The 27,994-nt window shown below is 38.9% G+C and overlaps 1 protein-coding gene across 1 annotated transcript in view; it reads left to right on the top strand.

The window, feature by feature from the left end:
- The window catches only part of ITPR2 (inositol 1,4,5-trisphosphate receptor type 2), a 445,246-nt gene that overhangs the window by 317,853 nt on the left and 99,399 nt on the right, over window positions 1-27,994 (top strand). Inside the window, exons 46-48 of the mRNA XM_036889596.2 lie at window positions 17,900-18,007; window positions 23,993-24,185; window positions 26,581-26,706. Coding sequence (XP_036745491.2) covers window positions 17,900-18,007; window positions 23,993-24,185; window positions 26,581-26,706 — 427 coding nt within the window. The remainder of the gene's footprint in view (window positions 1-17,899; window positions 18,008-23,992; window positions 24,186-26,580; window positions 26,707-27,994) is intronic.

Here is a 27,994-nt window from a genome sequence, read left to right as displayed (position 1 = left end):
GAGGGGTGTGGAGAGAGCCAGCAGGAGAGTCAGAGGAACAGAGAGACAGCAATTTAATAAATTTATCATTTGATTTTAATCAATCATTTGATCATTCAGCATTCAGGCATGCAAACCTGCTTCTCTAAAAAACCCCTAGCCCACTGGCCCATAACTCTGCTCCCTTTTATAGCAAAACTGCTCAAAAGAGCGTATGTAGTTGCTATCTCCAGTTCCTCTCTTTCTGGTCTCTCTTACACCAGCCCGTGGCCCCGGAGCAGTTTACGGTGAGGTCGCCAGTGACTGCAACCCTCTAGATCTATCCTCATCTTTTTCCTTTTTGTTAAGGTAGCCTCATCTCCTGTGACCCGTCACTGACACCTGATGCAGTTGGTCGCTCTCTTCTTGTAACGCTTTGTTTGCTGGGCGTCACGCAGCATGATCTCCTGGTGCTGCTGCTTCCGTGCGGCCCCGTCCTTCCTGGCTCCTACTCCACGCCTGTAGTCACGTGTTTCTCGGACTCACTGCCCGGACCTCGTGTTCCCAAGTGGTACTGTCTCTAATCTCATCGAGTCACGTGACTTTAAAACCCAGCTGTCCCATGATAACGTCAAATTTCTGTCTTCAGCGTGGGCCTCTCTTCTGAACGCCATCCTGGCACCTCCACCTGCCTGCTTGAGATCGACATTCAAATGTCTTGTTAGGCATCTCACACTTTTCATCTCTAATGGAACTCTTGGTTCTCCCACAGCCTCTTCCCTCTTTGCTACAAACCCTGGCGCTCTGACTGCAGAATCTGAGCCTTTGACCCCTGAGCTCTAACCTAAGGCCTGGTCGGTGCCTCTCCCTCGTGTTCCCATTGCTTATGGGGCTTACATGTATCACTAATTGTTATCTACTGAATTGCTGGTTTCGTCCAGTAGACTCCAAATTCGGTAAAGACAGAATCTTCATTTACGTTTCATTCATGAATGTGTTGCCTAGTGCATAGCATTGTGTTTGATACAATAAATTATGTCAATGGATGAGTGCCTGCCACAGTCAGCAGGTACTAAAGATGCCTGGAAAGGAAATAGTTTGACATGGGCTGGAGTTACTGTCGAGGGCTTTGTGAAGGGGCTGACAGTTTAGATGGATCCTCATATCGATAAGGTTTAGGTCGGCAGAAAAGAGAAGGAGGCATCTCCATCATAGGGAAAGAAGGAGCAGAGGTGGAGGTAATTCTCACCCTGACGTGTGTGGGACAGATGTCAGCGGAGGGAGACAGCGGTATGGTGCAAACATGGGAGGCAGCAATGGAGGGGCACATCTCACCAAATTCTAGAGGGCTTTAGGTGCCAAAAAATAATTTAATGGAAATATTTACTCAAATGTGGCTCAGCATAAATTTCCGCTCAACTGTTCCCCAGGGCACTTAGTTCTTATTTAAGCTGCCATAAAATTAGTGAGATATTAACAATTTTGTAGAATGTTGAACTAATGATGCAAAACAAATGACAGTGAAATCTGCTTTCGAAGATATCTCCCAACCCAAAAGTATTATTATAAGTCTTAGAAAGATCTTTTAATGATTATATTTTTATTCATGCACTAATTTATACCCTGACATTCTTAAGCAAGTATTGAAGGATAAATCAATTAAAAATGAACCCATGAGAAAATAGAATTAGTAAACACATAAGCTAATATAAAAACACTAAGTAACATTCTGGGTATATGTATTTGTGTATGTGCTTGCATGTATGTGCCTGTGTTTATTGATTCATTTTTCCAGCTCAGACATAATGAAGAAAAGTTAACCAAGTAGCTGACACTGTATCCTGAAGATACCTTGTAGATGTATGAGATGAAAGAGGATGGCAGGACAGAAGGATCCAACTAATGCTATTGACTAAAATTACACCTTATATGAAAACAGTTTGTTTCTGAATTAGTAGCTAAGAGTCTCATGTAGGTGTGTGAGTCTTACTAATTATGTGATAAGCTTGGTCAGCTTTTGTGTTTTGTGGCTGTTGGTGCTTTTTGGATTTCAGTATTACTTATAAAAGCATGAAGTCACAAACCATTGTGACAAAGTAATTCTGGAAGATAAACTTTTGAACTAAAAAGTCGTGTTTCAGAAAGGGGAATAGTTATCCTCAGCGAGACCAAAAAAGTCCCCCCTTCTATGTCACAACCAAGTAATTATGTGAAATTATAGAGTAGGGGAAAGTTCTGGAAAGTCCCTTGTTGGGATTTATGTTATCAATGGACTAAGGTAAATTTTAGGGATTTAAAATTGATTGGTTCAAAAGATGTTTTCTGAACCTATCTATGTATCTATCTAAACATTTTGTCAGCTGTGTTGAGACCTATTTACAAGTGGGTGTTACTTTTATAAGGCGTTTGCAAACTTTTTGCAACAGGTGACATAGTAAATATTCCAGGCCTTTCAGATTAAATTGTCCCTTTTTCAAATACTCAGCTCTGCCCTTAAAGTGTAAAAACACCCATAGACAGCATTAAGCAAATGAGCATGGCTGTGTTAAAATGAAACTTCATTTAAAAATACAGGTGGCAGGCATGATTTGACCTAAGAGCTGTTGTTTGCCAAACCCTGAATTAGGTGATTTTAAAACTTCACAGTCAGGAGGTTTCTTGTATCCCACATTTGAAATCTCCTTATGAGTAAGAATCGATAGGTCATTTATTTTTAAGTGTTTTTCATGTTTATATTTATAATGTTTAATTCACTTTGTGAGTGTAACACATACACACATACCCACGGGGAGACGAGATTCTATGACTTCAGCATTCTGTGAACATTGCAAGTCTGATCATAAATGAGAATTGACAGGGCAGGCATGTGTTCCTCCATTAGTTTGAGAGTATGAATGAATCAGATATGAAACGGGAGTGTGAGTGAGTCCAGTTAAAACCAGTGCAGGTGAGGTGGGCACGGAGCAGACGTACTTGGAATGAGACAGATTTAGGGGTCTAGGTCAGAGGGCAAACTAAAAAAATTTAGCTGGGGAAAAAGGTAGTTTCTGCTAACATCTGATACACAACGTGGGAAACTGAATGTATGGGAGTTGAGGTCAAAACTCAGGCAGCGTAGAGCACACCAAATTCCTGGACCCCATCCCCAGAGACTTCCGTTGAAAAGGTCTGGGTCAGGGCCCCAAATCGCTTCCACCATACATCCCGGATATTTTTGTTCAAGTTGTCCACAGGGTGCGGTTTGGAAAGAGCTGCTCCAGACGTCTGCCTTCCTGAGCTTCCTTCCCTAATTGTCTGACAAACCCCATCACCTGACCCAGATACTGCTCATCTGATTTCCTTCTCTTCCTTTGCCTTTTGTGCTTGCTGCCTTCCTGTATCAAACTAACCAGATTATCACCCAATTTTCATTTCTGTTAAACCCCCACTCCCGTCAGAAATTAAAGGAATTAATCTCTGGTATTTATTAACAGGAAAAGACCTTTTAAAAAATAGCTCGCACCAAGCAAACAAATAAAAAACATGACTCTCTCCTCCCTGGGCATGTGTTCCTTGGCCCCCAAGGCAGTGTGAGAATTCTGAGCCCCTCACTGCTTTATATGTAAAGTCCACAATGAACAAACAAGAAGAGGAGGCCAGTTGGTTGGGCCCAAACAGGGAGAGGCCCAGAGGTGAGGCTGAGGAGGCAGGCAGGGTCAGCAGGAGATCAGATGAGGAGAGCAGGTGGATCTTGCTAAGGGTTTTGGCCTTTATCCCAGGAGCAATGAGAAGCCATCACCACTACCAAGGCCCAAGTATCACTTCATTTCTAGCTGATTTAGTGACTGGGACTGCCATGTGCCGAGGGGCAGTGATGTGTGAGTCTTGGGTAGCTTCTAGGTAGAGAGCTGTGGGTGGGTAGATGATGGCGCATTTCACAAGACTGGAGATAGAAAAGGTTTGGAGATGGAACGGGGAGAGAAGAAGCTTGGTTCTAGACCCTCGGGGTTTGAGGAACTTAATGGAACATTGGGTTGGAGGTGTGCAACATGCGGTAGATTATATGTACTTATTCTCAGAAAAGCCAGCCAGGCTTGAAGCATCTCTGTACAGAGACCTTAGTGTGTAAGTGTTATTTGAAATAGTGAGTGGAGAAGAGATTTCCCTGGAAAAGCAATTGGAATGAGGGGAGGAAAAGGCTATGAATGGAAAACCCTGAGTAACATCACACTTGAAAGGAAGAGAAACTTACAGAAACGGGTTGATAATGAGAGGTCTAAAGGAATGGGGTGTGAAAGTGAGGTAGGGGAGAGACTCCGAAGGAGGTGGGACCACTGGCCCCTCAGAACTCAGTACCCAGGGAGCAGCCACACACCTGACCCCAGGATTCGGTACCAGCAGGTCAGCAGGAGTCTACCGAGGGCCAGCAGTAGGGAGTGGTGGGAGTGATGGCAGCAGTGACAGGGGGCCGGGGTTACTACTCCAGAATGTACTTTAGGGTCAGAGAAGCAATGATGCTAAGCAGCCGAGTCTGATCCCTGTGGAAAGAAAGCAAAATACCAGTTTTAAAACCTAGAAAGGAGGGAGAGTGCTATAAACACTGGTGGCATTACGACCCAGATTGTCTCGGTGTCACTCTGAACAACTGTATTTATACCCTCACTAAGCTGCAGTTGGTCTTCAGGAGAAGTGGTGTGTGTGTGTGTGTGTGTTCTGTTTAAAATGTCCATCCTCCAAGGTTCCCTAAGGCTCCTCATATTTAATATTTGCTTTCCTCTTAGTTCAGTGGCATTACCTAAAAGAGTGCCAGTAAAGAGCTAATAGGAAATACTCAGTTTACAGTTTGCAAAAGCAGACCTTTATCTGTCAGAAGAGGGATTTGTTTTAGCTTGTACCGGCTCTGCGTGGTGCTGCAGGCTCTCATCTGGTATGGCGTGCTGCGGCATCACGGCGATGGTGCTAATTAAATGTCAGTGGGTTTGGGAGCTGCAGCGAGGCCTTCACAGTCAGACGGCTGAGACAGAGCAGGACGGAGAGGCAGCTCAGCCGTCCTGGAGCTCCTTAGGGTGGGGTGAGAGCGGGACTCCAGACAGCTCCAGGGCTCAGGTCCTAAACGGATGCTGCAAGAGGACCCACAGACGAGCTCCAAAAGGAATAAACAAACGTGTATCTCTATGGGTTGAACGGGAAACAACTTCTTTGGGCAAGTTTTCCTTGAAATTGTTTCACTTCATCAGTCTCTATTTTATGGACTGTTATCACTGATTCTGGAAGTGCTTCGTTTTTAACTTGTTTTTAAAGTTGATGACACCCACACATTCAATAATGACACAGACCAGGGGAGTAGTTTTCCAACATAATAAACAGACACATCTAGAAAAGATCAGTGCCCTCGGGTGCAGGCGGTAACAGGCGCCGGGTATTCCCTGTTTCTCCTGAAACCCCAACATGCTCCTTCCCTGCATGTTGCAATGTGAGTGAGCCCTGGGCAACTTAGTCTGGCTTTTTTGTCTCCAAATTTTTTAATATGTTTTTTAATGAAGTATATTTGATATATAGTATTGTATTGGTTTCAAGTATACAGCATAGTGATTATTGAGTTATCTACATTAGTAAATCCTCACTCTATCTGTCAACATAGAAAGATGTTACTGAACTGACTATATTCTGTATGCTCTACTTTCATTCCCATGACTAATTTATATCATGATTAATATTTTGTGCCTCTTTATCCCCTTTACCTATTTCACCTACCCACACCAACCCCTCCCACATGGTAACCACCAGTTAATTCTCAGTGTCTATGAGTATATTGCTATTTTGTTCATTTTGTTTTGTTTTGATTTTAGATTCCACATGTAAGTGAAATCATATGGTATCTGTTTCTCTCTGCCTGGCTTATTTCACTTAGCATAATACCTTCTAGGTCCATCCATGTCAGAAATGGCAAGATTTCTTTTTTATGGCTGAATAATATTCCATTGTGCATATATATCATATCTTCTTCATCCATTCATACGTTGATGGACACTGGTTGCTTCCATATCTTGGCTGTTGTAAATAATTTGGTGATAAACATAGGGATGCATATATCTTTTCAAATCAGGGATTTTGTTTTCTTCAGTTAAGTTCCTAGAAGTGGAATTACTGAGTTGAGTGGTATTTCTATTTTTAGTGTTTTGAGGAACGTCCATATCGCTCTCTGTAGTGGCTACACCAATTTACATTCCCACCAGCAGTGTAGGAGGGTTCCCTTTCTCCATATCCTTGTCAGCATTTGGTATTTTTGTCTTTTAGATGGTGGCCATTCTGACTGGTGTGAGACGATATCTCACTGTGGTTTTGGTGTGCATTTCCCCAGTGATTAGCCATGTGGAGCGTCTTTTCATGTGCCTGTTGGCTGTCTGTGTGTCTCCTTTGGAAAAATGTCTATTCAGATGCTCTGCCCATTTTTAAATTGAGTTATTTGTCTTTGTTGATGTTGAGTTGTATGAGTTCCTTATGTATTTTAGATATTAGCCCCTCATCAGATACATCATTTATGAATATATTCTCCCAAACAGTAGGTTGCCTTTTTGTTTTGTTGATGGTGTCCTTTGCTGTAGAGAAGTTTTTTAGTTTGGTGTAGTTCCACTTGTTTATTTTTGCTTACACAGGGAAACTTAGTTTTGAAACCACCATCTGCCTCTCCCTAGAATTACTCTGTGCTCCCTTTCTCATGAGTGGCAGGATTCCCCAACTAGTTAGCAAACTAGAAAGCTGGTGTTCATCCTGACCTTCCACCTCTGCCACCGGATAGCGTTGTCCTGTCACTGTTGCCTTCTGCCCATTCTTCTCACTCTGACTGCCAGTGTCCTACTGCCATCTTCATTTCTTGCCTGGACATCTACAGCAGCATCCTGTTTCTTTGCCTTCAGTCAAGGCCCTCTTTCAAACCACTTTCCATAGGGAAGTCAAAGAGATCATCTCAAATGCCAACTGGTCATGTCTCTCTCCTTACCGAATGTTTCAGTGGCTTCCAACAGGAGAGAGGATGCTCTCGGCCTCACTAACATGGCTTAGGAGATCTGTTATGATCATGCTCCTGATTAATCTTATCTGTTCTTACTATTTTGGCTCATATTTATCAAGTACTTGGCCTGTCAGGTGTTGTGTCTCATTTGCTCATCACAATAACTCTTGGAGGTAAATAATAACAAAACACTGCTATTGTCTTCATTTTGCAGAAGAAACTAAAGCCTGGTGAAGTTAAGTTACTTGCTCATGGTTACATGGAACAAGTGAGATAGAAGGGATTTGAACCCAGGTTTGTCCAGAGCCTGTGATGCTAACATCTATATAGCCTACTCTCTCTTCTTGCAGAGTATGTTCCAGAATCTGCCCACCTGCTTCACTGTCATCTGGTCCCAAACCATTGTCATCTCTCCGTCTGGGTTACTGCACTAGGCATCTCACTATTCTCCCTGCTTCCCTTCACCTGTACATTCCTAGCTGTCCTCTCTAGCATAGTAGCTGCACAGTAATCTAAAACGTAATGTGAATTATGTCCCTTCTCTGTGCAAAATCTAGTCCTGTTCCTGAGCAAAAGTCAAATCATAGCATTGGCTTCCAAAGCCTTCTGATATGACCTGACCTCTCTGTCCCCTCTACCCATCTCCTGGCCACCTTCCTCCTTACCTCCTTAGCCACACTGGTCTCATGGCTGTGCTTTGAAGCCAAGAAACATAGTCCTGCTCTGTGTCATTGAATTTACTGTTTCTTCTCCCTTTTTAGTTTCTGTGGAAATGACCTGACCATTTGGTTTAAAATGGCAACCTCCTTCCTCCTGGTGCTCATTTCTCCCATCCTCTGCTTTATTTCTTCTTAGCACATTCCCATTTTGGTGACCCCATGTCTATTTGTGTGTTCCCCACCACCAGAAAGTCAAGCTCTAAGGGCAAGGAGCTTTGTCTGCTTTGTTCACTATTATAACTGAAATTACTGGGCACATGTTAGAGGGTCCTTAGCTATTTTAGGATAAACACTGAGGGAATACACTAATCATTGTATTTAGCTCATGAATGCTTACATTATCAGGAGAATTTTCTGTTGCTGTTTGAGATTGGGGTAAGTGGGTCTTTATGTTACAATCTCACATAACACGCCTTATGGATCTAACAATATTGAGTATCATTTATGGATAATTCATGACCTTATCATAAAATACCAAAGAAGCTTATAATGCAGGCAGTAACTTTGCCTATAGTGAATATGTTTGTGTTCAGTGTCTATATTGTTAAATGTCTTCTCTACCAGTTGGCTATAGGTTTTTCTAGGAAAGGAGAACACATTTTTCTCAATGACTTTGTCTCTCAATTGTGTTTCCCCCTTTCCTCCCTCTCGGCTTGCCTTCCCTTTGTCTTTTCACTTGCAACCTGGGTGATTTACCTTCTGAATGACTAGATACCGTTTAAAAGGGTGTTAAGAGATGTGGCAGAATGAACAAGTAACAAAATAGTCTGTCTCAAATTCTTTGTTCCTTTTCAGTTTGATTCAACTGATCTGCATCCTTCCTTGAGATGAAATTCACCTCGCCACCTCATTTCCTCCTCTATTAGGTCTGCCTTTGAAATGCAGAAGTTCACTTGAGCAGTAATTCTCTCACTTTTGAGACCCACTCTAACAAAAGCTGACCTTTTTTTAAGCAGCTGTTGAGTAGACAGTTAAACAGAGGCAGTGCTAGCATGATGTTTCTCAGTCTGATATAACTCAGAAGTAGAAAGCTGCAGAAACCTGAGGTTGAAATGCTTTCAAGCAATTTAACTTTAAGTTCCTGAAAATTAATCTCATAGTGCCTCTTCTCAATTCCCTACATTCCACCCCCGGTTTTACATCTGGCTCATTTGTGCCCATCAGACTGGAGTCCTGAGCACACACAGTGGCAGTGTGAAAACTGTGGTGGAACTCATGATAATTCCAAGCCTTTAATTAGCCCCCTTTAAAGTGGCTTTGTCAAGACTATGAGCAACAAAAATGCAATTGACTCATTCTTGGACTGGGTGATATGTGGTAGAGGAGAGTAGATACTAATGCTGTGCTCTTGGTTAAACCTTCTTGGTTCAGGAACATCAGGAGTTTTAGAAGCACCAGTCATCTAGTCATTCTCTTTGACGCACTGTTGTTATTTCACAACTAGGTAAATTAGACATAAAAAGGTCAAGTGATTTGTAGGTGTTCTGCTGAAAGGTCAGTGGCAGAACCAGAATCCCATATTGTGGATCATAAACCCACTCACTCCAGCAATTACTTTGAGAGCAACAATCCTAAATTTTCTCAGCACCATAAGACCTGTGTTAATATGGTCAAAGCCCTCAAAAAGATGGCTTTCCTCACGTCTTGGCACTTGTCTTGGAAAAAAAAAGAATCACTAGAAACAGCAGAAGAATCAGAACGCTTCTGAAGACATAAGTGATGCTATAATTCCTATTTCTTTATGTAAGTGGCTAATTACTTTAATCCATAAATAGGGATTAAAACATCTTGCATATTTAAAAACTGTAACTCAACATGTTCTAAAAATCAATCACTTTTGGAAAACTAAACAACATGTACCATTAAAAATTGAACAAAAACATTTATGCCATCGACCATACATTTAATAAATATTTATTAAGGAGCTGTTCTTGTCCTTCTGGAACTTATATTCTAAGTGATGAGGGAGACAAACCAAAATCAAGTAAATAATATTTCCCACTTATATGCCATTATCTAAATTGTCATGGAGAAGGATCCTTGAATTCTACTGGTGTTTCTCAGGCCATGTTTGAAAATTCAGTAGAGGGGGACCTGGATGGGAAATACCTGGTGAATTTATTTCTAGATGCTTGAACAAGCTGCCGAGGTAATATTGTCCTCTCATTTGTGGATCTGAGGAAATGTATTACTTCCTTTATGGGAATAGTGAGAACTGCAACTTTCAGAAATTTATCTTAATGTACAGAAAAAAAGAAGTAGGATCTGAAGACTGTCTATCTTTCATCTATTATACACAACAAAGGCAAAAATGTCCAAGTCCACATCATTTTGGTGTTTCCCAGAAATCAGTTATTACTTTTTTCTCCTTATTAATGTTTATCTGTATTTTGGATAATTCCGTGAAACAGGTAACGTTAGTGTCTTTTCTTTTTTCTCTCCCTGAACTATTTTATCTGTGTTGAATAGGACACTGTAATAATGATTATTACAGAATATTTTTGTTAAATACTGATCTCATATAAGATGACCTACTTACATGCTATTTATTTTCATGTAGTTTCAGTCATTCATAAAATACTGCTGTATGTTTTTACATTGAAATCAGAAGCAATTAAGCATTAAATTTTGCATGAAAAAATATAAAAAGACATGTATTTTCCCTGAAAATGCTAGATTCTTTATATTATCCTAATATTACATAGCTTTTAAAGTACTAAAGTAGGGGAAGGTATGACTTCTTTTAGTTGAAAAAAATAGAACTAAATAATGAATTTGACTTAAATAATTGTAGGGAAAGCTTGTTTTAGAAGATAATTTTGTGTACCTACTCTTTCCATGAAAAATAAACTTATAAACTAACTTTATATGTACTATATATTATAATTTATAGTCATGTAAGCCTCTTTATAAACTAACATTTTTACTTGAATGGGATTTTAGTACAGAAATCTTCTTAAAAGTTCAAAGTGAGCTCAGAAATTACAAGCTATGAGTGATACATAAACAATTTTTAAAAATAAAATGGGATACTTTTTATATGTCTGATCCCAGTTACAAGTTTCAAAAACAAATTGTTCAAGAAATTGCTTTGCGTTATTAAGGGTATCTAAACGTTTACATTTTTCCTATAGTTAAAAACAGTTGCTTCTTTTATGCTTAATTTTAGATTAAAAAAATGATTTTTCTGTCATGAATCTAAATTGGTCCTGGCGGTAACATTTACCATCTGTTAGGACAATGTTTCTCAAATGTTAGCAGGACTGAAGTTACCTGGAGGGTTTGTGAAACGGGTTGCTGGGCTTCACCCCTAGAGTGGAGTTTCTGATTCGGAAGGTCTGAGGTGAGGCCCAAGAATTTGTATTTCTGACAAGCCCCCAGGTGACGCTGAAGCAGATGGCCCAGGAGCCACAGCTGAGAGCCATTCGATGAGAATGAATTTTAGCAAACAGTAGGAAAGCTAGGTTCTTCATCAGGACACTTTGTGATGCTTTATGTCAAAACCATAGAACAAAGTTAACTTATTACCTTAAATCATTTTAAAATGCATTATTTCTTTGAGGACATTTACTTTTTTTTTTTTCTTCTTCTCCTACTTAGCTTTGCTTTAAGGGTTGAGCTAGCAAACATTTAATTTATTATGATCACTGAAAGTCTTTTATTGGTTTTACTGTAATTTCAGATATATACGGATGAATAAGAATCTAGATCATCTAAACGTTGAATTTTTTTTTTAATTTTGGTGAATTTGGCGTTTTTGTACTTCTCTTAGTTTGGCCACTGCTATAATGGAAATAATAAACTGATCTCTAAGAACCATATAGGATTTATTGTTGATATTAGATAAATTGTAACTCAACATTTTCTAAAAATCAAAAAAAGCCTATTTTTTTTAACTTGTTGGGTAAAGATGCTGTAGCATGGGTAATTCTGGCACTGTGGGGTGCCGCATCAGGCCTGTGGGTGGAGGGACGGGGCCAGTTCCTTCCCTGTGGTGGTATGTACGTGGAAGCGATGAGAAAACAGTCTTGAGATCCCATGCTGTCCTGGGGGTTGGGGTCCCTGCTCTGGGGGTGCACGCACCGTCTGGGGGTGCACGCACCGTCTACAGCTGCCTCCCACAGTGTCCCTAAGTCTGAGCTGTCTCTTTTCCAGGTTTGCCAAACCATATTCCTCAGGTCGAATGCCCCTTCTCTTCTCTCTCCTGTCCAATCCCACGCTTTCACCTTGGCCACGCTTTCTTTGGGGTTTTCTTCTTGGATTCTCAAGAGCCTATTTTAGAAATCCAGAAAAATGAACATTATTTCTTTCTCTTTTCCATTCTTGTGATGATCTGAATTGTGCTTGAGACGATATGAGCAACTGTGTTTGATTGGAGCAAGGAAGCCTGGGAAAGAGACTAGAACAAAAAATTGAGTTTTTAAGAAAGACTGAGACTTGTAACTTTCTCCAGTGAATCCTTTCCGTTACACCGTTTGCTGGACAGTCAGTGCTCTTGCCTGCTCCCCATTGCCCGTCCGTAGTACTCTTCGCCACAGCCCCCTCTCATCACCCCCACTCTCTAATGTTCACACCCCTCTCCTTTGGGAAACACCACCGTCTCTCCCCTCCTTCATATTTAACTCATCTTAAACTGGGGTATTAATGGGGGTTTCCCACAGCCTAGATTCTGCTGACTGAGGTGGGGAGGATGCACTCCTCTCCGCTCAGAAGGCCTGAAGCTGATTTCCTTCTAACATGTCTAAGTGCAGACACCCCCTGACGCCGTGAGCATTTTCTTACTGAGATCACACAGTTCCCTCTCCTGTAAGACAGCCCTTCCTTCCTTAGCATACGTTGACCCTACTCCTAACAGAATGACATTTCTGGCTTCAGTGACTCTAGAGGAGCAGTCATTTCTTCTTTGCGCAGTTTCCTTTATAAAGGACTTCAAGTACTGAGAGTAGCTCTGGACAGATGTTACCATTTCCAAGTGGATTTGTTCTAACCCTCAATTCCTTTTCTAAGAAGGGAAGAGTGGGTAAGAGGATCTCAGTTTATCTTGCCACAGTTAAGGGAAAACTTCCTCTTTGACTTGTATTTCTATTAGCTTCTGCTGTAGATTGAAGGTTTGTGTCCTCCCCAAAAGTTGAATCCTGATTTGGAGATGGGGCCTCTGGGAGGTGATTAGGTCATGAGGATGGGGCCTTCAACAGTGGGATTAGCATCCTTAGATCCGAGAGACTCCTTGCCTCATCTGCCAATGAGGTCCGGTGGGATGACCCTGTACCTCTGAGGAAGTGAGCCCCCCCTCCCTGATGTCAGATCTGCTGGTGCCTTTATCTTGGCCTTCCCAGTTTCCATATATATGAGAAATAAATTTATATGATTTATAAGCCACCCAGTTTGTAGTATTTTTGTCACAGCAGCCTGAACAAACTAATACCGCTTCCTAGGGCTGCAGAACAAATTACCACAAACCTGATAGCCTAAAACAGCAGGCATTTGCTCTCTCACAGTTTTGAGGGGCGGGACTCCTGAATCAAGGTGTTAGCAAGGCCGTGCTCTCTCAGAAGGCTCTAGGGCAGGATCCTTCCCTGCCTGCTCTTAGCTTCTGGTGGTTGCCAGCAGGCCTTAGCGCTCCTTGGCCTGTATCGCTCCCCTCCCTCCTGTCACCTCTCAGCTTCCTCTCGTGTGTATGTGTCTCTGTCCAAATTTCCCCCTTCTTATAAGGACAGTGGTCATTGTACTAGCTCCCACCTTAATCCAGTGTGACTTCATCTTAACTGATCACATCTGCAAAGACCCTGTATCCAAGTAGAATCACATTCACAGGTGTTGGGAGTTAAGACTTGAATGTATCTTTCTGGTGGACACAATTCAACTCTCAGCAGTATTCCCTACTCAGACTCCTACATGGACATTTGGAATGGCTCCACGTTCTGTGTGGTTTTGTTCAGGATGACTTCCTTGGGCCTCCTCACTTTCCCCTTCCTACCTGTCTACCCTCTTTCTACCTATGGACGTTTTATCTGTTCTTTAAAAGCTTTCTCATGTGCATTTCTTACCTAATTCCTCTCCTAGTGCTACCGACCAAATGTGATTGCTTGCATTTCTGCCCTTACTTTCCCATATATTAATTACATGTTTATAATTGCTTTCATTCCTCCAACTAGCAAGTAGGTTACTTGAAGGAAGAAAATAAGTTCTTACATATTTCTATAATCCCTTAGTAGTTTTGTGCTTTGCACGTAATAGAATCACAAAGTTAGAGAAAAATAGATGTTTTGAAAATACAGGGCTTATGTATTTTAAGTAGATTAACATAGGCAAAACCTTAGTTTATGTTCTCTTCTGCTGATTTCTCTCTGCTTCAAACAGAGTATCTGGTATGAGATCATTGCACAGTTATTAACCTAAACATATAAGGCAGTGATTCTGACTGGCTCCAGCCCTCTTTGTGATCTTTGGAAAGGCAATTTGCCATGTCAGTTTGGCCAGTTAATAAAAGTGGAGCTCACATGAAAAAAATCACAGACCAGAAGTGCCAAAAAAACAATTCTTGTTGAATATCATTCCAGTGCAATTTCTTAATTTTTTTTCCCCCGTCCTTACTTGGACCCACACTGAAATGAACATTAAAATCCTAATGATAAGAAAATAAGTTCGAATGGCTTAATAAGGGATGTTATTAAAAATGAAAAGCCCAAGTCCATCATCTTTATTCTGCAATCTTGGGTTTCAAAAGCGCTACGGTGTTACTAAAAGATCCTGCTATAGATTATATGTCTTTATATATATGGTTTCTACTTATGTGTATGTGTGTATGTTATGTATTCATACATATACATATTTTTATTCCTATTTAATGTTGCAGATGTATTTAAATTACAAGTATGTTATGATGCATAATGAGCTGCGTGATTTTCCTTTTTCCTTTGAACACATAATGAAATACTCCTGAGCGCTTCTTGGCAGACTTTCTCTGCAGGGGATATGCATTCATTCTTCCTGCCTAATATACATGCATATATCTGCCCATGTGTTACACTGCATTTTATTTTAAAATGTTAATATTGTAATAGATGATAAATTATCTCAGGGCTAGTGTTTGTATCTGTAATAATGAACTAACAAACAGTTATTTATTGGTAAAATTCTTTTGGCACCACTTACTAAATAGGTATGACAAATATATGCCCCATGTCCATACAATGAATAAGTCAACTACGACTAATTTGCTTAATAACGATTTTGGGGATAACAAGGATTTCTAGAGCCCAGAGATTTCCCACCTGTGACATTATTCCCTTTTAGCATTCGGGGATGATGCCCACGTTCAGACTCTCGTTCTGAGTAATAGTGATTATTGGCTGGTTTTCCGGACCATGTTGTGCAGTGACATCAGCCACTTCCAAGTGCTGTTGTAAGGGTCTCTGTGAGGGAAGTTGGGTAGCATAAGGATTGGCCTTGAATATTTTCATTAGCTCAGTCTTTAATTAGGACTTAAATTAGTTTTCTTGCTGTGCTAGCTCTCCACAGATATGCTGTGCTTGTCCAAGGTTTTTCACCTGTGGCTTCCAAAGCACATAATAGTCAGTGATGCTATATGCTAAGCTTCGGGTTTGGGGTTGCTTTTCTTTATTTCTGTCCTACAGAAGGGCACATGATAGGGGATAGCCTTTGGTTGGCAGCAAGGCCATTCTAGAGAACATCTTTAATAAAATTAAAGCTTCCAACTCCACTGAGAAAATAAAAGTAACCAGAAAAGTGCTTCTCTATATTCACACCATCATAACCCCAAGTCTGTGCCCACATTTGCTACTGTCTGCATGGGTGAATTTAGTTCTATCCAAGGCAAACCCTTCCACTTATATTCTAGATCATTCCATTCTCACCTACTCAGAGTTGCTCTAGGGAATGTTTCCTCTTTCTCAAAGACGAACATGATGCTATACTTCCCATCTTTAAGAAAACCTCTCTTGCACCTTATCTTTTTTCTTAGCTACCACCCTATGTCTTGGCTTCCCCTGCAGCAGTACTTTTCAAGAGTTGGCTATACTCCTTTTTATCCTTTCTTATTTAAACCCACTACATTAGGCTTTGGTGTCTACCACTAGTTGAAACTGCCGCTTACCAGCCAACCAGTGACTTCCAAGTCGCTGCGCCCGTGACCACCCCCAGTCCTCATTTGAGTTGACTGTCAGCAACACTTGACATCGATAATCATTCCCTTCATCTTGAAGTTCTTTCTTCTTTGGCTGGCAGGTTTTGCAGGTTTTGTTCCTACCTCACTGGCCCAATTTTGTCTTCTTTGCTGATGTCTCTCTTCTCCCTAACCTGTACTGGGGTTCCTTGGATCTCTCTTCTCTGTCCAAGCTCACTTTTAGGTGGTCTCATTCAGGCTCGCGATTTTAAATATCAGCCATATGCTAACAGCCCCTAAACGTATAGCCCTGGCCCCGACCTCTGTGCAGAACTCCTGACAAACATACCCAACAGCCTTCTTGTCATCTCCTTTCAGATGATGTCTAAAGCTTCAAGTGTCCAAAACTGACATTTTGATTTTCTCCCTCTAAGTGTGCTCCTTCTGCATTTTTCCTTAGTAAATTGCATTTCTAAACACTCACTTGGACAGGTCAATAATTTTGCAGTCTTTCCTAATTTGTCTCTTTTTCTCCACCCCAGATCCAATCATTAAACAAATCATGCCAGTTTTACTTTCAAGAACTCACCACTTCTTGAAAAAAATGCTGATACACCTAAATGATTACAATATTGTATCCTTGGAAATACATTTAGATTTTTACTAACACCTAGAAGTTGTAACAAGTTTCATGACTATGGATGGTAATAAAAATCTGTATAATTCACATTTAGTCAACACCAAAATGTAAATATTACAAAGGAAATGATTTTCTTGAGTGAGTTATAAATTGTCCTGAAAGGCAATTTTGAAGTAGTAGTTTCAAAGGTGATTTGCTCTGGAACAACATCAATGGAATGGCTGTCTAATTTGCCAAATTATCACAAGGATAAAGTTTATTTGTTTTTATAGATTCTGTATTATTGTTTGAAATGTATAATCATAATTTGAGTTAATACCTTACCCATAATACAAAGATATTTATTGGTCTGTAAAATGTTGATGAGAACACTGGCTCTGGAGCTGTACTGAGTTACAGACTGCCTCTATCATTTTCTAGCTGTGTTATCATGGGCAAGTATGTTAAATGCACCATGTTTCAGTTTCCCCATCTGTAAAATGGGGATAATAAGAGTGCCTACTCCAGGATTTCTTAGAAGGATTGAATGAGGTCATGTTTAGGATGGTAACAGGCACAGAGTAAGAGACAGGAACTGGTACTAGAAGTACAGGAATTATATGGAGTGTCTTTGTTACTAGAAGCTCTCAGGAACTTGAATCGTAAATAGAATCTCTGACAGGTTAAAGACATTACAAAGCTCTGGGAATTGTTCAGGACACCTGAGAGCAATGTATTAGTTATCTACAAAGTGAGAGAACTAGCTAACAAATGCCATAGACAGTCACATGAGAGAGCAAGATTACCTCTGTTAACAGCAGTTTAAGATGATTTAAGGTGAATTTTTTATTTTTTAAATGCCCAGTTTCAATTACAATAAAACTGATCTTGACCCATAAAGCACCAGTTCTAACATATGAATATGTAGAAACCTAAGACTTTCGCACAACTGCTAATGTAGATCTTTGATTAGGTGCCATAAGACAAGCTCTTCTGAAATATAGGTACCTATTGATATGTATGCAGGAAGTTGCCATTTCTGTAGGTACTGCTGCCCACTGAAGTATCGCCCTGTTGATCAAGTTGTTTATATGTGCATGTAGTTTATAGGAGTATTAATTGTATATCACTATAGGCTTTTCTTCTTCTTGGGACAATTACATGTTTACCAAAGATGTAAATTGAATCAACAAGTATTACCCGAGTACTATCTCTGCGCAAGACACAGTCTCCTCATGCTAAGAACATAGTGATAAAAAATTTAAGATTGATGTAGTAATAGCTGATCCTTGTAATTTTACTATTTATTGCCTTTCAGATAGATAGGCTTTCCTGAAATGTAATTAATTGCCATTAACCCCAGAACTATGAATTAACCCCAGAACTATGAAGCTGTGTGTACAAAGTAGACCAAGTAAGTTTAAAGTTTGACCCATGAAAGGGAGAAAAAAAGACCTTAAACCTTTTACCTTTCTTTCTCCCTCCAGTTGGCCCGTCACAACAAACTGTTACAGCAGATGCTCAAACCCGGATCGGATCCAGATGATGGAGATGAAGCCTTAAGGTATTATGCTAACCATACTGCACAAATCGAGGTAACTATCATTTCTTATAAGGGACCGACTTGAAAAGATACGTTTACTTTTAATTTTAGACCAGTTTCTTAATTGTCTCCTAGAACAGTGAAGCAGAATGGAAAGATAGAAACTGCTGAAGTATATACCACAGGATGAGTTGTGAGGAGTGTCAATAAGAAACCAAGGGGCATGTCTTTCAAAGTTGTCTTCATTTTTTTGATCAGAACTATATATAAATTTTATTTTGGAATGAATGAGGTTATCTCTTTTTGTTTTGTTTTGGTCATGGAAGGAACCATTGCAGGGCAATGCTGTTTTAGGGAAAGGATCATCATAATGGAAGCCATCATTTGAGAAAACGTTTCTTTTTAAAAACTATAGACAATTTAACTAAAGTGGAGATCATTGGTAACAAAGTGTTCAAAAGTATAGGAAACATGGGAGGCACTAATAAAGTTTTCATATCAGTATGATAAATTTGGAATGGTTTAACAGTTTCCATTTTTGATATGCAGCAATTAACTCCCCCACCCCCTCTAAATGAGACATTATTGAAAGGCTGGTGGCAGGTCAGGGGGTGTGGGTCAACCTTACCAGTATGTGTTTTGAGAACCATCTGGCTGTCGTTGACTAGCTATGGTATCATTTTGACACTTGTTGGCAGAGCGAATCAGGCTAAAATGAGCAGAGGAGTTGAAGCTTGTCACTGGTAATTGACAGTCATACATTCATTCATTCTGGCAGATAGTTTTTAGTTTTCAGCAGAGTCCCTGCTGGACATCAATGCTACTCATTCTTGGGATACGTAGTCACTATACCTTGTTGTTTACTGGTGTCAAACTTGTTCCAAGCGTTGTTATGTTCCATGGTGGACCTTTTGCTTACACTGGTAAACAAACATTAATAGTTCTGCAGTTTTGGTAAAGACTTGACCCAGTGAAACCCCAGCTGGCCCAGCAGCAAAGATATTGCTTACTGTGTCAGGTGCTTAGGAACTGTTCCTAAGCAGAAATTGATCCAATGGACCCTCGCACCCCTGATGTTCTGAGGAAGAAGTCAAAGTACAAAGCTGGATGATTAGAGGGATCAGAAATAGCAGGTGGAATGGTCAGGCCGGAAGAAGAGTTTGGGGTAATACCTGTGCGTAAGAGGTGGGGCTTGTTTGAAGTTGGATTTTTATTGCTTTCCTAGCCATGAGGAGAGATTTCTCTGTAAATACACAAATCCACTAAATGTTTACAGACCACTTACTCTCTACCAATTACATACACATATAGAAGATAATACTGTGTAGTAAGTGCATAAGCAAAGGACCAGGGAAATGTAGAGAAAACAATAGTTAACTGTGCCTGGTGAATTTCAAGATAGAGAAGTTGCCATAGAATATATTAAAGATTGAGTAGAAGTTTCTCTGTGCTAAAGATTGGGCACAGGAATTCAGGAAGAAGTAAATGAAGGGAAGATGTGTAAGAACAAAAGAGCAGGATGATTCTTTTCACAAGATTACCCTAGTTGCTGTTCAGAGAAAGGGTTAGAACAGAGAATGGGGTGAGGAATGCGGGTAGATCAGATAGAAAGATAGAACAGAAAAGGTGAAAGATGGTGGTATGGAAGATGACTAGGTTGGAGAAAAAGAAACATACGTGTGTGTGTGTGTGTGTGTGTGTGTGTGTGCGTGTGTAAGGTGTATTGATAATGCCCATTGTAAAATCTAACAACTAAGGGAAACGCTGTGGAAAAGGGTGCCTCAGGCTTGAATAAATGGACAGAAATTGGTGTTATGCATAGGAATCCTAGCTTTGACAGTTGAAAGGTAGAGGAAGATCATTTGTTGATTCTTGTATTTTGAACTGAGGCAAGCACGAAGCTGACGTAGAAGTCCAAGGTTCTAAGGAGTGATGTGGGCTGAGGATCTAAATTCCTCATGCTGACTAATTCTCATGCTCATTCAAAGGCCAGCTCATGTGATCGGCTCAGAGAAGCCACCCCACCTTTCCTTGGGGCATTCATTAATTTCATCCCACTATGCTTCCACAGCAGTGAGATCATTCTGTTAGGCTTTTTACAGTTAACATATTCCCATTTCCTCCAGTAACATATCACATTGGTATATTGTGAACTTCTTGGGTGTCACTTTTCTCCTACTTGAGGCAGGATTATTCTTGGATCACCTTTGTATGTCCAGAACTGAACACTATGCCTGGAACATAAACAGTAATGGTGTTGTTGAAAACAATAGTTTGTGTGTTATAGACTCAAAGATCCTGTAGGTTACCTGGTCTACTCACCCATCCAAGAAGGAATTGTTCTGTAGTGATCCTGCTTCTGCTTTAAGTTCTTCCTGTGATAGATACCTCAGTACTTCAGAAGGAATATAGATCCACTTTTGGGCCACTATAATAATTAGAAAGTTAGTTATTTTTTATAAAGAGTGCACACTAACCCATTTTGACATTTACCCACTTCAGAACAGTTGCTACCATGTCCACATGATAGCTTGGCTCAAACATTTAAAGAACATCATGATTACTAAAACACAATCTTTTATAGACTGGGGCTTAATGTTGTTTTTTCATTTTGAATTCCCCAGAGCTCCTCACCTGAGGACTGAATGAGCATTTGTAGAATAAATATATTGAAAAATTATACATCTTTGGCTTTTTACGGTTAACATATTCCAATTTCCTCCAGTAATCTCTCCTGTTTGTCAATTCCCCTTGTAAAATGTAACAACAATCAAACATAAACCTTCAAAGAGACTGAATAGCTTGACTTGTAATAGTCAAGACATCCTTCTCTCCCTCCCTCCCTCCCTCCCTCTCTTCCTTCCTTCCTTCCTTCTGTCAATTTATTTAAACTGAAACAAAACAAAACAAAGCAAAACAAAACAAAAATCCACCCGGTTTTCCCACCCCCATCCACCACTTCTGACAACCACCATTCTATGCTCAGTATCTAAGAACTTGACATATATATATATATATATTTTTCCAGATTCTTCATAGAGGTCATACATTATTTGTCTTTCTCTGTCTGAATTATTTTTACTAGTATACTCTTGAGATTCATCCATATTGCTGCAAGTGGCAAGATTTCATTCTTTTTTATGGCTGGATAATATTCCATTGCTTATATATAGCACAATTTCTTTAGCCAGTCATCTACCAATGAACACTTAGGTCAAGTCCATATCTTGGCTGTTATAAATAATGCTGCAATAATAAACATGGGGTGCATGTACCTTTTCTGATTAGTGTTTTTGTTTTCTTTGGCTAAACACCCAGAAGTGATGTTGCTCTATCATAAGGCATTTCTATTTTTAATACTTTGAGGAACTTCTTTACTGCTTTCCATCGTGGCTACACCAATTTACATTCTAACCAACAGGACACAAACGTTCCCTTTTCTCCACAGCCTTGCTGACACATTATTTTTACTTTTTTTGATGATAGCCTTCTGAAAGGTGAGGTAATATATCACTGTGGTTTTGATTTGCATTTGCCTGATGACTAACGATAGAATGACTATCACTGTGGTTTTGATTTGCATTTGCCTGATGACTAACGATAGAGAATATCTTTTCATGTACCTGTTGGCCATCTGTATGGCTTCTTTGGAAAAATGTTCAGATCTCCTGGCCATTTTTTAAAATGGATTATTTATTTATTTATTTGTTTTGCTATTGAGTTGTATGAGTTCTTAATATATTTTGGAGATTAACTCCTTATCAGATAAATGACTTGCAAATATTTTATCCTATTTAGTAGGTTGACTTTTAGTTCTATTGATTGTTTCCTTTCTGTGCAGAAGTTTTAGTATGATATAGTCCCTACTTATTTATTTTTGCTTTTGGTGTCAGAGTCAAAAAATCATCTTGACAGGACCTGTCATGTAGTTTACCACCTATGTTTTCTTCTAGTTGTTTTATGGTTTCAGGTTTCATGTTCAAATCTTTAGTCCATTTTGAGCTACTTTTTGTGTATGATTTAAGGTAGTAGGTGAGTTTCATTCTTTTACATGGGCCTGTCCAAAATTCCCATCAAAATTTTTTGAAGAGATTCTTCTTCCCCTAATTTATATTCTGCAAATAGTGACAGTTTTACTTTTTCCTTTACAATCTGGATGCCTTTTATTTATTTTTCTTGCCTAAATGCTGTGGCTAGGACTTCTACTACTATGTTGAATTGAAGTGGCAACTGTGTGAATCCTTGTCTTGTTCCCTAACTTAGAGGAAGAGCATTCAACTTTTCACTGTTGACTATGATGCTAACTGTGGGCTTGTCATATATGGCCTTTATGATGTTGAAGTACATTCCTTGTATAACCATTTATTGAGAGTTTTTATCATAAATGGATGTTGAATTGTGTCAGTTGCTTTCTCTGCATCTATTGAGATGATCATATGATTTTTATCCTTGTTAATGTGGTATATCACATTGGCTAATTTGCTGATTTCAAACCATTCTTGCATCCCCAGAAAAAATTCCACCAGATCACGGTGTGAAGACACTATTTGTTAAATGCATCCTGAATTTTTTTTTCTTTTCTTTTCTTTTCTTCTTTTTTTTTAACATTTGATGCTGTTGGATCAAATAAACCATTTTTTCCCCATATAGTTGCCTACCATACCAAAGAGGTCTAATTCTTCTTCTGTATAACTGATTTTTTTAACCTATATTCAGAAACTTATTTACTGCTGCTAAATTTCATTTTGGTTTTTTTTTATGAGAGTGTTCTATTATGTAGTTTGCATATATAGCATATCATTTAGAATAGCTTCAGTTACGCATAACAGGATGCTGGACTGACTGTTGTTTAAACAGTAAAAATATTTGATTTTCCTACATATTGGGAAGTCTGTAGTTACCAACAGTTCTATAACTGACAGAATGATGTCTTCGAACATGCATGCCTTTCCCATATTTCTCCTAAGTCTTCTCTATGATGCTGGTGATATCTCACCGCATGGTTGCAAAATGGCAGCCACAGTTTCAAGTGTCATGCGCTTATACTCCCTTTTGTTCTAAGCAGGATAAAAAGAAGGTACAGGCAAAAAGAGCTTTGTGTTGTGTGTTTGGTGTTTTGTTGTTACAATTTTGTCCATCTCATGTGGCTGGCTGTCTTCTCAGAAGCAAAATCTTTCCTGCAGTCCCCTCTTCACCCCAGGCTATTTCTACTTAGGCCTCCTTTTCCAGAACTAGGTCACATGCTCACCATTGTACCAGTCAGTGCAAAGGGAAATAGAATGACTCTTCAGACTTAACAGCAATCTTGATTCATTCTTCAGGGCTGGGATGAGTATGTAAATATGAACCTTGAGATTTAGTTTATGCAAACCCTTGTCACTTAGTGAAGCTCTGAAAATATTCAGCTTGTTTTTTGTCTTTTGTTTTTGTTTTTGTCAAAGGTTAAATTGTCACAAATACCAAATAAGACAAGTTCAAACTAATGGATATTTACATCTGGATATATGCTCGAATGGATAGTATAGCTTTGAAAATATGTTTTGCCATGATTGTGAAAACATTTTAATAATATAAAGCACCTCTTTCTGTAGCACTCAGGGACATCATGTTATGTCGTTTGTTCCCCCACAGCCCTTTTGAGAAACAACAGGCCAAAGAAAAGATACAAATACAATAAGTCCTGTGTTTAAGGTTACATAGCCAGTCACTTTGCTAATTAAGACCCTCTTAGTTCTCTGATATACTTTATGAAAATAAAAATGGGTGACAAAACTTGAATGCCAATCCAGAAAGAATAAAGATCTTGGTTTCTGTTACTTATATCAAAGTATAGTATTTAGGATACATTAGTCAGTGAATATCTGTTATTTAAAGAGAAAAATGTAGTTCAGTAAAGGACTATTTTAGATACTTCAAGTTGGAATTTTTTAATAACTGAATTCACAACATATCATTAATAAACTTTTGCAAAAAAACAAAAAATTATCTAAAATCGAGGTGCCCAAAGGCTAAAACAAATGCAAATTAATGTTTTCAGATTGTTCGGCATGACAGAACTATGGAGCAAATAGTTTTTCCTGTCCCCAATATATGTGAATATCTTACTCGAGAATCCAAGTGCCGTGTGTTCAATACAACTGAAAGGGACGAGCAAGGAAGCAAAGTAAATGACTTTTTCCAGCAAACAGAAGATCTCTACAATGAAATGAAGTGGCAAAAGAAAATCAGGAGTAAGTAGAATAAACTAAAGGGGTTAGTTTTGAGCATAGTGGCAGATAAGTTGGTACTTTGGGATACATGACAGCATTCATTAAATTGGTTTTTAATTTCTTGCTGCCTGATGTTCCTGGAATCACCTATAAGCTTAAGAACGTAAGCTCAGTCTACAACTGGAGCCAAGGTAGCCACAGCTTAATGAAAATAGAAAATTCTGACTAATTAGGTCATCTTTTAATGCTGATCCTAGTATAAAATGCAAGGTTGCAGCTGTATGTTTCAGCTGTTGGCCGGCTGCAGGTCTGAAGTCCATGAATGGGGCCCCCACTGAACTTAACAGTCCATGAATAGGATGGAGAGACGCTGGCATCAGCACACTCATCGTCTGTTATCTTAGGATCTCATGACTGAGTAGATGGTTTAATGTTTTTCTGAAAGTCATTTTTTCATTCAATGTATCTTTACCTTGCCAAATAAAACCAAACATTTTGTGACACCTGTTTTTAAATAGAGCAATGTTACAATTCTATAGTTAAAAACTAGTACAATTCAGTTCCTGTTATACAACAGGACTCAAGTCTATCTGGAAATAACTGAATTATAAAATGAAGAATTTTTAAGGTTTTAAATAAACTTTAGTTTCTTCTGGCAGATAAGGAATATCATGACTTTTTTAGCAAAAATTGGTAGGGGGAAACTCTTGATGAGGTCTTCTCTGTCTTTTGGAGAAGTTTTCCAAGCAAGCAGGCATGTATATGTTCTCAATGCCTCTATTCAACAGTGTTTCATCATTCTAGTTTTCTAGGAACTTTAACAAGTGTGGTTTATGAATTTGAGTGGAGCATGACACACACCACCTTTGGACATAATATTGTGTATGCATAGGCAGGCTTTGTCAGCAGAATATTTGAAAAAATGAAATACATTACTCTCAGCATTTTACCGTGTAGAACCTTATAGAATTCAGAGAAAATTTTGGGTATCCACAATACATAACAATGCTCAACAATTTTATTTGGGACATTTGGAAAAAGTACATTTTATCTTTGACAAAAATTAAGCTGAATAATGAACTGATGTTTGTGGCATCTGTGCTTTTTTGGATAAATATTTTGTCAGTTATCAACAAAAAGAACTTAAAATAATTTCCAATATACATTTACTTTTAAATTTGGAAACAGCCTGTTAGGAGATTATAGACAGACTTTAATTCATTGGATGGATTTGTTATTACAAATACGTGCATCGACATTTTCTAGTTTTGTCTTAATATTCTGCTTTTAAAAATACGGACTCTTAATTCAAGAATTATGGAGTTGCAGATGTTTACAATTTATGATACATGAGTCAACTAAATGCCATGGCTAGTCATTGCCTATTTCAGTGCTGAAATGCTTCATTCTAAGAGATGGAAAACAAGATGTACTGAAGGGAAGTACAGTTTATAGGTGAGCAGTGGACCCCCCATTATAATTCACAGAACATAATTTGAGAAGTTTATAATTTATATTTGGAAATTGATAGGCCTTTCTCCTGTAATTACTCCATTATTTTAAATCTGATGTTAAGATATTTAGAGTTAAAGAATGCACAGGCTTGATTAAGTCATGTGATCAAATTTAGCTGCATTACATATCTGTTCAATTATTTAGCAGAGGTGGAAAGAAGTGATTTTTGGTTAATGTAAACTGTATTCAGTGGATGCATTTACGAGTCCATTTCTGATGACAAATACAGAATCTCTTTTCTGAAAACATTCTGCAAAACCCTCTCGCACTTATTGGCAGTTCTTATTGTATCTCTCATTTTCTTCTGCTGTTACAAGCCCAACAAGTTTTTAGGAAGCATGTATGTTTAAAACTTAGATATTATTGTGAATCACTAGTTCCCAAACTATTCAGTTTCAGAGTTTCAGGTAACTGTGATGGAGTCATAGGAATTTTCACCAGAGATATATCTGTGCTAAGGGCTTGAGTTTTTATTTGACTTTCTGGCACGAGTGTGGGACCAATTTGTCAATATTACTAAATTATACAGTTAAGATACACTGTCTGGTTAAAAGTGGTCCCACGAAGCTACCAAACTGTCTTTCCCCTAATCTGCTCTAGTGATACATTAGAGAGAATCATTACAGAATCCCCTTTTCTGAGCATCTTTAACAATTGAAAAATTACCCTTTTACAATGATTTGGTTATAAATTGATGAAAGGATAAAGAAGGAATCGAATAGAAAACGCCCTTACGGATTGATTATAAGCTCTCTAAAAATAAGTCACTCCATGTTTATTTAACTCTGCTTTTATACTACTTTATAAAAATGTATTCAGTAAAATATTATCTCAGTAAGGTTCATGTGTTGAAACCAAAATTAATTTTTCTGTCTGTCCCATCACGCTCCTCGGTTGTTAGATAACCCCACGCTCTTCTGGTTCTCGCGGCACATCTCTCTCTGGGGGAGTATTTCCTTCAACTTGGCCGTGTTCATCAATCTAGCTGTTGCTCTTTTCTACCCGTTTGGGGATGATGGAGATGAAGGCAAGTACTCGTCTGTCTTTAAATGATAAATATTTTAAAGTTCTAAGGTTAATATTCTTGACACATTCTTTAACTAGAGCATCAAAGTCATAACAATTTAATTCTTGTGAAACAGATTTTTCTGTTTTCATTGGAAGTAGAGAATGATGGCAAGTAGAGCAGGCAGAAAACTATGGTCAATAGAAATGTTATTTTTCAAAAAGCTCATATGCACAAAAACTACTACAGCTATATTATTGGCAAAGAGGGCAATGAAAAAATTTTATCTACCTGATTACTAGGACCAAAACCATGTTTGGGAAATGGGAAATATGCATGAATTGTGCTAAAGGGTGCACCCATGGAAATTAAGTTTTGTTTAAGTCTGGCAAAGTACATGGGAAAATATGTTACAGGCTTGGAATACAATCAGGTAAACACCTTTGGGATATGCATGGAAAGAATGGCTCGGAGGAAAAGATGAGAGATATCAACAAATAATAACCACAAAGTCCTTTTGTATCTGACCTGTCACAGGATTATTATGATAATTTAATGAGATGCTGTAGGTAAAGTATTTACAGTAGTGCCTGGTAAGCCTTCTGTAAAGCTTAATTGCTCTTGATGTAGTTGTTGTTACAAAATAAATTTTAATACTACAAAGAGAAGCCCACTGAAAGTGACGGTAGGATGAGAGCAACAAGTATTTAAGCCTATTTCAGATGAACTGGCAATAAGCAGGAAAGGAAATGGGGGTCTAGGAGTAATTTGCATACCAATGCTAAAAGAAGTATATTCGGCCATGGAGCGGATGTCTGAGTTAAATAGCAAATGGAAACGTAGCTAATATTTGGCCATCTGTTGTGGGGAAGTTGGAAATACAGCAGGAAGTGGAAACAGCTTTCTTTCACTGTGTTTAGTGACACATTCACTGAGTGATGGTAGCCCTCTTGGCGCAGAAGGACAGCACTCATTCTAAGGTGGAAGTCCAGCATGAAATGATAAATTTGTATCGTCTGCACTCAGAATGCTGAGAGTAGATTGTAGAGTCCTGGTTAATAGAAGCATAAAGTCTTAAACATGGAAGCAGTTCTGGAAATCATCTAATATCAACCCCTCATTTGATGGATAAGGAGTTGGAAGCCCAGAGAGGCTATGTAATGGCAGATCTCAGAGTAGAAGCCCAGCTCTTTTGTTTCCAGTCCAGGACTTTTCTAGGTGGAAGATTGGGTTGAAAGCACATAGATAACAGGAAGGTAACAAATCTTCATACAGGACATACTTTCCCTGGGTTCCATCCCATGATTAT

Source organism: Manis pentadactyla, chromosome 14 (assembly GCF_030020395.1).
Source record: "Manis pentadactyla isolate mManPen7 chromosome 14, mManPen7.hap1, whole genome shotgun sequence".
NCBI classification, from domain to species: Eukaryota; Metazoa; Chordata; class Mammalia; order Pholidota; family Manidae; genus Manis; species Manis pentadactyla.
This window is presented reverse-complemented; position numbering and strand designations above follow the sequence as displayed.